Genomic DNA, 12,500 nt, shown 5'->3' with positions numbered 1-12,500 from the left:
CTTGCACAGACTTCATGCCATCCTTCTAGATAGTCCATAACTCAGTTCAAGAAAATTAGAAATACGTAACTTTTTTTTATTTATTTATTTTATCCCCCCCCCCCTTATTATTCATTTTCCTGTAATACAACCTGCACTGCTGGTCACTGCAGCCAGGAATAGGATACTGAGCATGTAAATGGTGTTCTCCCTGGAGCTGGCACTCTTCCAGTCATGGTTCATGAACACTACATTCCACACTCATTTACTGATGGGAATAATGCAGAAGCCCCTTTTCAAATGCCAAATAAGTCCAGTCACTCTCCAAGAACCTTGTGTACTTGTGGCGAGTCTTTTCTGTCACCCCGGTCTGAAGCCAAAATACTCACGATAGCTAGTTCCCAACACCCAGGCTCACAGCCAGATTTTTCCATGAAGGCAAATTCGCTGTCAACTGCTTCTCAAACCAAACATTTTCATGACGTGATGGTTATGTCATCTGGATTGAAAGGTTTATCCCATTATATCAGATGAGACGACATGGTAAAAGAAAAGAAACGTGAGAGAGTGAATAGAAATTTAGGGAAAGAAAGGAAGAAGAGCGAGAAAGGGATATTGAGAAAGAATGAGTAAGTAGATAATAGAGTTCAAGAGTTCAAGCATACGGAAGATCAAGAAAATAAGAGAGGCATTAGAGTGAAAATGGTTAGGTAAGAGATAGAGATAGATAGAGAGAGGGAAGTTGGGATTTGTTATATTCATTACACCTTATCACAGCTATGCCTATTTTTCAGGGTGAGACTCAAACGGAAGTTGTACAAGGACTGATGACCCTGTTGCAGAATGAGTCCCATCCGCCCATTATTATCGTCAAGGTCCTGGCTCTTTTAGCGGCTGTTATAACCACCCAGTCTCAAGCACAGGTATGTTCAGGAAGGATCTGTTGAAATATCTTTATGTTGTTTTGAAGTGTAGCCTATTTTTTATGATTCCCCCCCCCCCCCCTGGTGTAATTTTGAAAATACTTAGAAATACATTACAATTAAAAGAGTGCATCAGAATTTTTTGTACCTATAATAGACCCAATTTTTTTTATGATATTACTATAATGAGAGTATCAGTATTTCCTTTATAATTGCCACCAGTTAACCAACCATGTCTAGCCTATTTTGCTAATTAAAAGACAACCTTTCCATGCCCTCCCGGCCATTATTAGAGGAAGTGACAGCAACAAAGTGAATGAAACATATGAAATTTCCTATTATCAGTTCGCATCTAACCCATTACAGTAAGTAAAGGACAATCTTTCCTCACATTCCAGCCAGTGTTCGAGGAGGTGATGACTGTGGCAAAGAGGTCCAAGTCGCAGAAGGTCATAGCCCAGGCTATTCACACAGCGAGCTCCCTTTCACAGTGTGTTCCTCCTGACCCTAAGCTGCAGGATCAGGTCATTCAGCTCGCCCTCTCACAGTTCACCTCCACCAATTATGTTATTAAGGTTTGTTGTAGTCTTTGTTGTTTGGTTTGTGCTGATTTTTTCTTATTTTTCACTTCCAATTCTTGTTTATAGACTTTTTTTTTCCAAAGCTTGTTTATACTAGGAGGATTTTCTTCCTGTATATTCTGTTTGAAATTGATATTTTTCATATAATGTTTATAGGCTTAACCAGTCTGTATTCGTCAGTCCCTTTGTATATTATTATATAAATAATTAACCCCTTCAGTCCGAGTGACGTGAAAAGGCTTGTCATACCTCTCGGAGGGTGATTAGACTCATTTGGCATTTAGAAAGGGGCTTTTGCATTATTCCCATCGATAAATGAGTGTTGAATGTAATGTCCGTAAGCCATGACTTACTACATACATAAGCCTAATGACTGTACTTTAGACCATATGAAGCAACCGGATTCAAGGGGTTAATGTTGTTGTTTACTGTAATCAGCCTTTGATCGGAAAAAGTATTCTTGTGTTTCAGGTCCGCTCTCTGGAGGCAGTTGGTAACCTGTGCCCAACTGAGGAGGGACGTGTGCAATCAGCAATAATGAAGACGCTGATAGAGCACACCAAACACCAGGACAACCGTGTTCGGACGGCAGCTTTTAACGCTTTGGTATGTGCTATTAACTTGAATTCATTTGGGGTTTATACTTTTCAGCATGTTTTAAATTGTTTTGAGGTTGAAAAGTTGTGATTTAGTTGTAGAAATTTTTAGCTTAATAATTTATTCAAGATTTTGTAAAGGTTAGATGGTACATGTCTTGTTTAATACAGTTGGCTGTTACTGATGAATTTTCTTGATGATATTTGTTTATTTATGTCTATAGAAAATAGTTATTTACATGTTTTTGAACTAGTGACTTTCTGATTTCCAGTATTTGAAAGTAATATATTTTTCTATTATTAACTGCAAACACAATCATTTTGCTGTGTTCAAAACCTGTAAACTGTGAATCATTTGTTTGTATTCAACTGAAACTGTTATTGGAATCTTAAAAATCCATTCATATTGTTTGCTGAAGTATGCGTTTCATTTCAGCTGGTTGTTCAGGAGAGAGAAGTGAAGCTCTCCCCTGAGGTCTATGACAGTGTCTGCCAGGCACTGCACGATGACTACCAATGTGTGCGTGAAGTGGCCCTCAATTTGATTAAGGTAAGAGATGTTTGGTTTTGTATTATTTCTGCTATAGCTGATGTATGAAAATTTGGATATGCAATTGATAATGCTTCAGTGTAAGATAAGTAAAAGAAAAAAAATATATGGTCAGCTTCTGTAATTTTTTATTTGGTAATATATGTTAAAATTATATGAATATGATGTAAATGTATGTGAAAATTATACAAGTATCACGTAAATACATTTGAAAATTGTGTAAATATCATGTAAATATACCTGAAAATTATATAAATATGATGTACGTACAGATAATCAGATATAGATATATGTACCTAAGAATAAATAACCTCCCTATCAAGGACTGAAACCTCAGCCTCTGTGGATATGACTTAGAGTCAGCAATAGTAAACCTATGTAACGTATGTGTGTGTGGGTGTTGGTGTGGACAACCAAGTGAACCAACATTGTTTTTTAACCAGGTTGCGGCAGATGGTGACCCAGAGCGCCTGGTTCCCATACCTGACAGTGACCACCACGTCAGGCTAGTCGACCACGCTTTCTCTCAGATATGCAACATGGTGAATGACATCAGCGTGAGAGTGCGGACCAAAGCTGCCTCCCTCCTCGGCAATATGACCAGCGTGTCTGAGAGGTTCCTTGCACAGACACTTGACAAGAAGCTGATGTCAAATATGAGGGTATGTGGCAGCGCTCTCTTTATTATTATTATTATTATTATTATTATTATTAATATTGTTCTTGTTATCATTGTTATTATCACTATTATAATCATTATAAGATTAGTAATGATATTGAATAATAAAAGATGATGTATCAACTGTGGAATTTATCTTAATACCCAGCCATGTAAAGAATACTTTCTTTACCCTTAGATCATATTACATCCGATAGATTATGAATTTTTTAATAAACGCATCAGACCATGTTGCATGTACATAAATCATGATTCCTTTCTACTTCCCAGAGGAAACGATCAGCTCATGAAAGAGCACGGGCCATGGTGGCATCTGGAGAATGGTCGACTGGGAAGCGCTGGTCAGATGACGCCCCCAAAGAGCAAGTCGAGGCAGACTCAGTCTCTGTCATCAATACTGGTGCCTGCGGTGCTTTCGTCCACGGCTTGGAAGATGAATTTCTTGGTGAGGTTTAAGAACGTTGACATATTTAAGTTAAGAATGATATATTAAGCATTAACCATTTCATATCAGTAATGTCATGTTCTTTTGCCTTGGATTATATACATGGCTTTTATTGATTTTGTTTATTATTTTTGTGTGAGTATGATTGTATTATAACAACTTAATTACTATTTGATAAAGTGTTATGTTTGTTATTCCCCACGCAGAGGTTCGTAATGCAACCCTAGACTCCATCTGTGCCTTAGCTCTCAATAACTCGCAGTTTGCCAACCAGTCTCTTGACTTCCTTGTCGACATGTTCAATGACGAAATTGAGGAAGTCCGACTGAAAGCTATACAGGTATTGTATAGGGTTTGTTGGCCACATATTTTTTAAACACTTGAGCCGAGAGATTAAAACTTAGTCTTTTACTTTTCATGTTTTTTTTTTGTTTTTTAAGTTATACTCCCTTTAATATTTATTATGGAAAAAAAGATGCTAAAATATTTACCTGTTGTTGCAGAGTTGGAGTGAAGATACACATAAGTTGTTTATTTCCCTCATATTTTTAAATCGGTAACAAATTTGTTGAAATATGTAGTATCCTTGCATCATTTTTTACCGTTTTTGTTTAATGAAAAGAAATCATCTTATTTACTTCATATACCAGAACAGTCAGTAGAGATTGCTGTACATAATTTAAACATCCAAAGGAAATTCAGTCACTGATACCACCCTTCTCTGCATTCGTCCAGGTGCTGCAACAGATAGCCTGTCACATCACACTACGGTCGGATCAATTGGGAGAAATCCTGCATGCACTGAAGGACTCTTCCCTCGACATCCGAGAGTCTCTCCACACATTCCTGGCCACTACGATCCTCTCCACCATGGACTGCATTAAGCTCTGTGTTACTGGGCTTATTGATAACCTAAGGCGTTATCCTCAGGTCGGTTACAAGGAATTGTGAAGGCTTACAATTATGAGAATATGTTGGATGATTTTGATCATATTTGTAAGACATTCATTTTGCATCTCATTGATAAGAATCAAGCTGTAAGTATAGTACAGCTTATATTTCTATGAGAGCTCCAATCATGCATGTAGGACCAACCAATTTTCTGTTTTAAAATTTGACACTTTCTGCCTCATCATTTTGCAGATTCAAGTTTGATTCTGTTTCACCAATTGGGCTTCCAGTCATTGTTTTTTGCATTGATCCATGCCCAGGATAAAAGAACAGAATTGTGTATTTTCTTTAAACTTGTTTCTCTATGGTTGATGTTCCTACAGCACAAAATTTAATTAATATCTGTTTTTGCGGTGCAGGCCACCATGATAGACAAAGATATGAATGTTTGCTCAGCAATTGTCAGTATGGTAAACATTTATATCCATGCCCATAGTGAAGTGGTCACATTAGAAATTTATTCAAATTTATCAGATAAGTAACAAAAAGCTGGTTCAGTTTTTCATTTTTAAATAAACTTTTAGTACATTGGTATCTGTCTGAACATATCACTTCTTGAGCATGCTAAATCAGGCTCCTCCCACAGGACCGCCGCAGTATCCACCGCTGCCTTCGTCGTTTAGGTTCCAACCACCCCATCCTTGTGGAGGCACTGGTCCCACAGTTGTTGTTAATTCATCCTTACTTTGATGGCGTGGAGCCCAGCGTGCAGGATGGAGAGTATATTTGTAAGGTAAGGCATAGAGGGGGCAGGGTATGTTGATGATAATGGCGGTGATAAACATGTTTTTTGTGATGATAAGTATATAGGTATTTATCGTTTACTAATTCCTCAAAGCCCAGTGTTAAAATTGTAGAGTATGAATACAATAATTATGATATTAATGCTATATACAATTGGGGAGGTTTTGCCAGCTTGAAGTTTATGAATGAAAGTTTTTGTTTCAGTGATTTTTACTACATTTTCAAATTAATTTATTTGTCTTTTAATTGTAACAGCTGATTTTAGTCCTGAATGCTGCTGTCCACTGCCCAACCATTGTGCCACTCTTGGAGCAACATACATTGCGTCATTACGCCTACCTCAGAGACACCATGCCACAGCTCGTACCTGTGTTGAAGGTGAGATGTCTGTGTTACTGTTATAATGAGCTTAGTTTTAATATTTTGATTCAAAATATAATTTTTAGATTCAGTTAGATATTTTACTAAAACCTCCTTTACATATAAATTTTAAGTATCATTAATGGTACTCTGTAAAATATATGTATATATATATATATATATATATATATATATATATATATATATATATATATATATATATATATATATATATATGTTTGCATATGTATATGTATATAATGTATATATATTTTTTTCTGCCTTTCTGAAAAGATATAAACTAATTTCATAATGAAATTATTTCAGCTTGGTGAAGACTGGCAACCAACAGGTGAAGCTGTGGCCACTAACACACTGCGATTCCTGCGTGAGTCTATGGAGAAGGTAGCCAATTTGGAGCGCTCTTCAACCCAGATGCGGCTCACCATTTATCAGATTGTCCACTCTGATTTGGTCAAGCTAGCTGACATTGACCCTGAGCTGTCTCCAGCTGCCCATTTTGCTGCCCTCTATACCCAGTGCATGTGGCTTTTCAACAAGATACTCTCTACCAGAAATTGGCTCACACCATCTTCTCTATCAGTGCAACAGAGCGGTGCCTTAAAGAGCAATGTTGACCAGCTCTTGAGGAACACCTTCCGCTTACGTCACGCTTTCACCAACCTGAGCCCTCAAGCAGAGGCAAGCATCAGGAACCTCCGGGTGCGCACACTGGCACTGCAGCTTGTGTATGTTGTACACGGTTCCACGGGGTCGGCTCTTGGCCTGTGCGACAACTTCCTGGAACATACAGAAGCCTTACATAGATACCTCACAGATGAGAAATTAAGTGGCGACTCATTTTTAGAAGCTGTGTTTGAGGAGCTCAGCCAGCTGGAGGAACCCAGGCCAGGAGCTGTAGCAAGGATCTTACAGCCATTGCTCATTTCTCACCCTGTTCCTGCGCTAGCCCCTATTACAAATCCCAGGGAGATCCGGATGTGTTCCGCAGAGATCCTTGAGCCTCAGCCAGATAGTGAGGTCATCTACAAACTAAGTGCAGGACTCGTTGTAGGGGTGCCCCTGGATGCTGAAGTATCCCACATCCCAAACCCATCAACCTTACGTATCCGTGTGGCTTATCCAGATCATTCCACGCATCTCGTTGTGCCACCAAAGAGCCACCTGCGGAAAGTTGGTCCAGGGACTTACCGTCTCTTGACCACAGTGTTGGTGTCAGCACAGGTATCGTGGTCAGAAGCCTGCCAAGTGGGACTGTCCTTGGTGTTGGACCTGAGTGACCAGGAAGTCTTGGCGGCCAGAAGACACTCCGTTGCCAAAGCAGATGACTCTGCCACTACTATACAACTTGTTAAGCCTGTCAAAGTGCTTGTTTGGCCCAAGGTGATCAGAAAGGGTGTGTAAGAGCATAGCAACTTGTATATATAGATATGTATAAGTTGTAATGAAAATCCTGTAAATATATCTTTTTTTTTTTTTTCTTTTATATATATAAGCAAGTGCACTGATAGGGTGGTGTATTTGTTTAATGTACCTGATTCATTCAAATGCAATTACATTTTGTAATTACAGACTTTCAGTGATTGCCAAAACCATGTTAACCGTGCATTTTATGGTCACTACACAGCGCACATACATCATTCTAAAGAGAAAATTACTCTTGATTGCGTGAAAGATGTCTCATATTCAAAATAAGATAATAGTTTTTAAGGCAGATTTCATACATTTTAGGCATTGAATACCTCTTGTTTACAAGGATATTTATTTGATACCGTATCATAGGTTGTAAGTTATTTTCCAAACTCACATTTACAAGAAATCTCTTACTTGGTTAAGAATGATTGCTTTTGTATGTTTACACCGTGAGTGCACAAATGTTATCATCAAAGTGTATACAAATCATCTGTATGAATGACTTCCAAGTACCAGGGTAATATACACCATGTGAAATTATTAAAGAAACAAGAAAAACTTTCCTGTAGTCTGTTATTCCTTTGCCAATCAGAATTATGATTTTTTTTTTCTTTTTCTTTCTTTTCTTTTGATATGTATGTGTGATTTTACTGGTTTGTCATTAAAGAAAATTGACAATTCACTTTTCACTCCTGAAGGAAAAAGGCAAACACATTGAAAGGAGTTTCAAGTTTTTGTTTTATATAAACACAGATTCAAAAATAACTTTTAACATTTAAAACATACCTTTACAATATGCAGGCACAAAATAACGTTAAAAGGAAAGAAAGAACCTGACATAACAATAGTGTACTACAAAGAACACTTGTGACCTTCTTTGCAACTGAAACCCATTGATAACTCTCTCCTTTTTAGAATGAATGTGGTATATGAATACTACAAACTACTACCATTCATAAAAATCTGTCATAGATAAAAGTGAAATAACAGAAATTCGGTTTGATTTGTCTTTTCATTTTGGATCAAGACAATTTATCCATCCCCATTCTTTTGTTAGAGTCTTTCAATGGCTTTAGCTAACTACAATATTATTACCAATTTCTGTCAAATAACTGATTAATGGCAGTAATTTTCGACCCTACTCCCATTAAGTGTTATCAAAGTACACAAATAATACTGGTACTATCATTTCATTCAACTCTATCATGACTAGAAATCTACATCAAACATTAATAGAAACTTCAGTAATATTGAAGAACCTACAGTCACTCTTTTAATTGTATTTTTTTTATTTATTTCATTTTTATGAGAATGATTTTATTTATTTTTGGGCAATGGAATGTATTACTTGTGCATAATCACTGCATTTTGAGGTATGCAGAAATTTCAACCATTCACAAAAAATGATGGATGATAATAAATATTAATATCATTAATTAATACTACTATTATGAAATTACTTGCTCTGATTCAAGAAGAAAGATGTATTTTGGTCTTGCATATAATTAATTCATACAACCGAAATTCCTTATATCCTATATATTAAATTGAACAATAAAATTTTCCATAATTTTTCATTGAAACAGGAAAGCCAAATTTAAACGACTAAAAATGAGAATCCTGTAACCCAAATAAACCACAAAATGTTTAGATTTTTCCTTTTAATTTTAAAGATTCATCATATAGGATATAATTTTTGACAAAATATGTTGTTTTATTTGTTTTTAAGATATTAAATGTTACCTAAGACAGAAAAAAATATTTTGATGATATCATTTACTCATGAAACCAATATCCTGAGAAAATACAAAAGAAAACAAAGAGGAAAGGAGAAGAGGAAAGAAAGGAACAAAAAGAAATTAATAAAGGAGAAAAAGAGAATAACAGGGAGATAAAATCAGAGAAGGAGAGAAAAGAAGAGCATATATATATAAATATATATATATATATATATATATATAAATATATATATATATATATATATATATATATATATATATATATATATATATATAATATATATATTTAGCCTAATTGGATCATTACAAACATTTACAGCCAAATTTTCACATAGATGACCCCAATTTAAAAGCTGTTACTGCAGTCGAGTACAGCTACTGTTTGAAATGTACTAAAAGGAGTGAGATAGAAAAAAAAGGAAAGAATAAGAAAACTTGTAACCACAATCGTGGTTCAACGGTGACTTACTTTGGACTTCTCTCTGTAACTACAAACACATGGGAAATGTTCATAATTCGAAGATACATTTTGATATCATTGATTTAACAATATCTTAATTAACAAGTAAGTGAGAATTCTCTTCTAAAATGTTCTTCTCATCAAATATATATGTATATATACACAAATAGAAATTATGACTGGAAACCCACCTGTCTATCTCTTAAAACTCAATGAAAGTAGTATATATTAGAGTATTTGAACTTGAAATTCATTCATACAACTACCCATAAAACACACTGTGAAAAGAGAATAGCTTAGGAGGTATACTGTGTCAATCCAATGAAATTTGACAAAAAGAAGTAAGCCAGGAAAACTGCAATATTTGGTCTTGTGCTCGGTATACTGACCAGCTCTTTCAACTATGACAGTGTAAAAATCCGGAAATGTTCTGATTCCTATCCACTTGCAAAAGTATGAAGACACTTTTAATTATAGTATAAAGAACCATCAATATAGTCGACATACAATATCTTATCATTGTTCCCATAAAGATCGTTTTACAAGATCTGTGCACAATAAAGTGTCTTCTACCTTTGTCTTATGTAAGGGAAAAAGGACAATATATCATGCCATGACAACTGTACACATAAGTAGATCACTCAAAGCCACCATACAAGTCATTTTCTTCCTTACAAAGCCCACTTCAACCACAATCTATAGAAAGATGCATATGTACAATGATCGTTATCTATGTGAATGGAAAAGTGTTCTTCATTTGTGAGTGAATATCTTGCGACTGATCTTGCAATCCGCCAACCATGAAAGATGGTCAAATGAATGCTATGAGGTCCATGCAACACACAACTCATCTTTATAAAAAAAGGATTGGTCAATAGCAAAATATTGAAGATTATGTCATGAAATACAAAAGTAAAAGCACTGAGACGAAGATTTTACTGTAGAATAAGCCTGGCTGGAACTCCCTCCACTTCCATCTTTGAGCCATGTATGAGGTGGTACTCTCTCTTGACGTGGGCAAAGAGCAGGTCTGTCACCAGGAATATCTGGTGGAGAAGACATTAAGATGGTAATAATAACTATAATAATAATGATTAGTAGCAGTAACAGTGGCACCAGTGGTAATAACAGCAATAATAATAATTATTAATTCAGTAGCAGCAGTCATAATAATAATTAAAATAATCATTAAATCACATCAATATATAACTGTTTTACCAATCTATCAAACTTGATTTTGCAATAAAATCACTTGTATAATGAATTCTTCCTTTACAACTATTCGTATCTTGTATAAAGAAAAACAATTTTATGTAAAAAGCAAATGTGACATCTTAATCCTTTTCAAAATTTCTTCCTTAACAAAAGAATGAAGAAAGGGCCTTTTATCCCTGCATTACCTGTGCAGTATTGAAAGCTAGAGTCACAGCAAAGTAGAAATTTGCATTTGCAGAACCACTGAAGATCCAAAGGTTATACATGATGGGGCCTAAGACAGATGTAGCAACAAACATACATCCAACGATGAAAGTCTGACGCATAACTGTAGGGTAAAGAAAAAAAAGAAGAAAAGAAAAAAAAAGATAAGTAAAGTTCCTATGAGGTTCTGCATAACTTCTTTCTATCTTTTCCACATTCAGTATAATTCACAGATTTAAGAAATCCTTATCAATAGGAAAACTAAGACAAACTTTTATTTCATCCCTCTCAAAATCCGTAATATTCATTAATAGATCTATGAAATCCCTGCCATGAGGAAAAACTATGACAAATTAAGCAATTGTTGAATAAATCGCAGGCAAAAATCAAGGAACATTCAATCCAAACTATTCAGCATCTTGCAAATAACAAATGCTTAAAGCTCAATGGATAACACATGAACTTGCACCAGGGAGACATCACTTACAAGGGTACAAGTGCTTCCACATGGGCAGGAGGGATAGATATATACCCACATCTCCCAAAGCTGGATAACTCCTGAAGACAGCCGTGAATGCTAGCAATGCAGTAGCCAGGAGCACTGGGTCCTTCCTTAGTCGTATCGCCAAGGGGAGTACATAAACAAAGGCATTGATTTGGAATGTCGCCAGGAAAAAGAGCCGGAAGTGCTCAAACATCTCAGTGAAGAAGTACCAGAAGAGTCCGATGTTGGGCGTGAGGTCTGGTGCTGCCAGGCTGGAAGATGGATGTACAGAAATTTTTATTTGGTGTTTGGGTCATTTGATTTTGGGATCTTTGTGCAAAGAACAATTAAAATACACAGCAATCAAATATCTCCACACTTATCTTTTATCTCACCTCAAAAGCCAACATAAAATCACAAAACAATCACCATCTTCAATAGAGCAACACACAAAAACATCACAGGGAACTCACATGAACCCATATGTAGCTTCAAGGAACTCCCATCCCCCTGCAACCTCTGCTGAAATCACCATCAACAGCCCCAAAGACACCAAGAAGGACAGAAGAGGCTTCAACAAGGCTGCCTTCAGATTGTGACTGTCATTCTGAATGAAGAAGAGTATCCCAGGCACCATCAGGCATACTGGGTAGAAGGACTGGTAAGCCACGAGAGCAACAAGGGTGCCAAATATCACTGGATATCCTGCAAAGAAGGAAAACATATGCAGACATATATAAATGAAAGAAAAGGTATTGTAAATAACTGGAAGTAATGTAATCATAGATAACTACTGAATGAAATCTTTATTAATGACTGATCATTTAAATATATCATTAATGGCATAAAAAGACACTGATATCATCTACAGTATACCTCCAGAACACATATATAGTTAGTAAGTAAACTAAATTAAATGGTAAATAATACAGTTCATTTGGCTTAAAATAATAATCATATACTAACCAAAAAAAAAAAAGAGCGCTTGAGAAAATATGAACACAAATTAATATATACTTAAAATATACAATTTATAAGGGAAAAAAGTAGTTTCTCACACAAAAAATATCTACACCATTTTATCTCAAACGTAGGGAAATCCAAATACCTTTCACCATGGATGCAAACGCAGCAGCAATTATGAGGTTTGCGAAGA

The 12,500-nt window shown here is 35.8% G+C and overlaps 2 protein-coding genes across 5 annotated transcripts in view; one reads left to right on the top strand and one right to left on the bottom strand.

The window, feature by feature from the left end:
- IntS4 (integrator complex subunit 4) overlaps positions 1 to 7,803 on the top strand; it is an 18,527-nt gene extending 10,724 nt beyond the window's left edge. Inside the window, exons 3-13 of the mRNA XM_027357313.2 lie at positions 774 to 902; positions 1,301 to 1,477; positions 1,955 to 2,089; positions 2,516 to 2,629; positions 3,073 to 3,291; positions 3,579 to 3,753; positions 3,960 to 4,093; positions 4,489 to 4,683; positions 5,291 to 5,437; positions 5,704 to 5,826; positions 6,136 to 7,803. Coding sequence (XP_027213114.2) covers positions 774 to 902; positions 1,301 to 1,477; positions 1,955 to 2,089; positions 2,516 to 2,629; positions 3,073 to 3,291; positions 3,579 to 3,753; positions 3,960 to 4,093; positions 4,489 to 4,683; positions 5,291 to 5,437; positions 5,704 to 5,826; positions 6,136 to 7,233 — 2,646 coding nt within the window. The 3' untranslated portion in view covers positions 7,234 to 7,803. The remainder of the gene's footprint in view (positions 1 to 773; positions 903 to 1,300; positions 1,478 to 1,954; positions 2,090 to 2,515; positions 2,630 to 3,072; positions 3,292 to 3,578; positions 3,754 to 3,959; positions 4,094 to 4,488; positions 4,684 to 5,290; positions 5,438 to 5,703; positions 5,827 to 6,135) is intronic.
- A 159-nt stretch (positions 7,804 to 7,962) lies between these two features.
- PIG-U (phosphatidylinositol glycan anchor biosynthesis class U) overlaps positions 7,963 to 12,500 on the bottom strand; it is an 8,907-nt gene continuing 4,369 nt past the window's right edge. For all 4 annotated transcript variants that reach the window (XM_027357306.2, XM_027357303.2, XM_027357304.2 and 1 more), the window contains exons 5-9: positions 12,453 to 12,500; positions 11,818 to 12,049; positions 11,348 to 11,616; positions 10,842 to 10,984; positions 7,963 to 10,487 (exon numbers count right to left, since the gene is read on the bottom strand). The exon at positions 12,453 to 12,500 is cut by the window's right edge and continues 157 nt beyond it. In XM_027357306.2, coding sequence (XP_027213107.2) covers positions 10,377 to 10,487; positions 10,842 to 10,984; positions 11,348 to 11,616; positions 11,818 to 12,049; positions 12,453 to 12,500 — 803 coding nt within the window. In that variant the 3' untranslated portion in view covers positions 7,963 to 10,376. The remainder of the gene's footprint in view (positions 10,488 to 10,841; positions 10,985 to 11,347; positions 11,617 to 11,817; positions 12,050 to 12,452) is intronic.

Source organism: Penaeus vannamei, chromosome 35 (assembly GCF_042767895.1).
Source record: "Penaeus vannamei isolate JL-2024 chromosome 35, ASM4276789v1, whole genome shotgun sequence".
NCBI classification, from domain to species: domain Eukaryota; kingdom Metazoa; phylum Arthropoda; class Malacostraca; order Decapoda; family Penaeidae; genus Penaeus; species Penaeus vannamei.
This window is presented reverse-complemented; position numbering and strand designations above follow the sequence as displayed.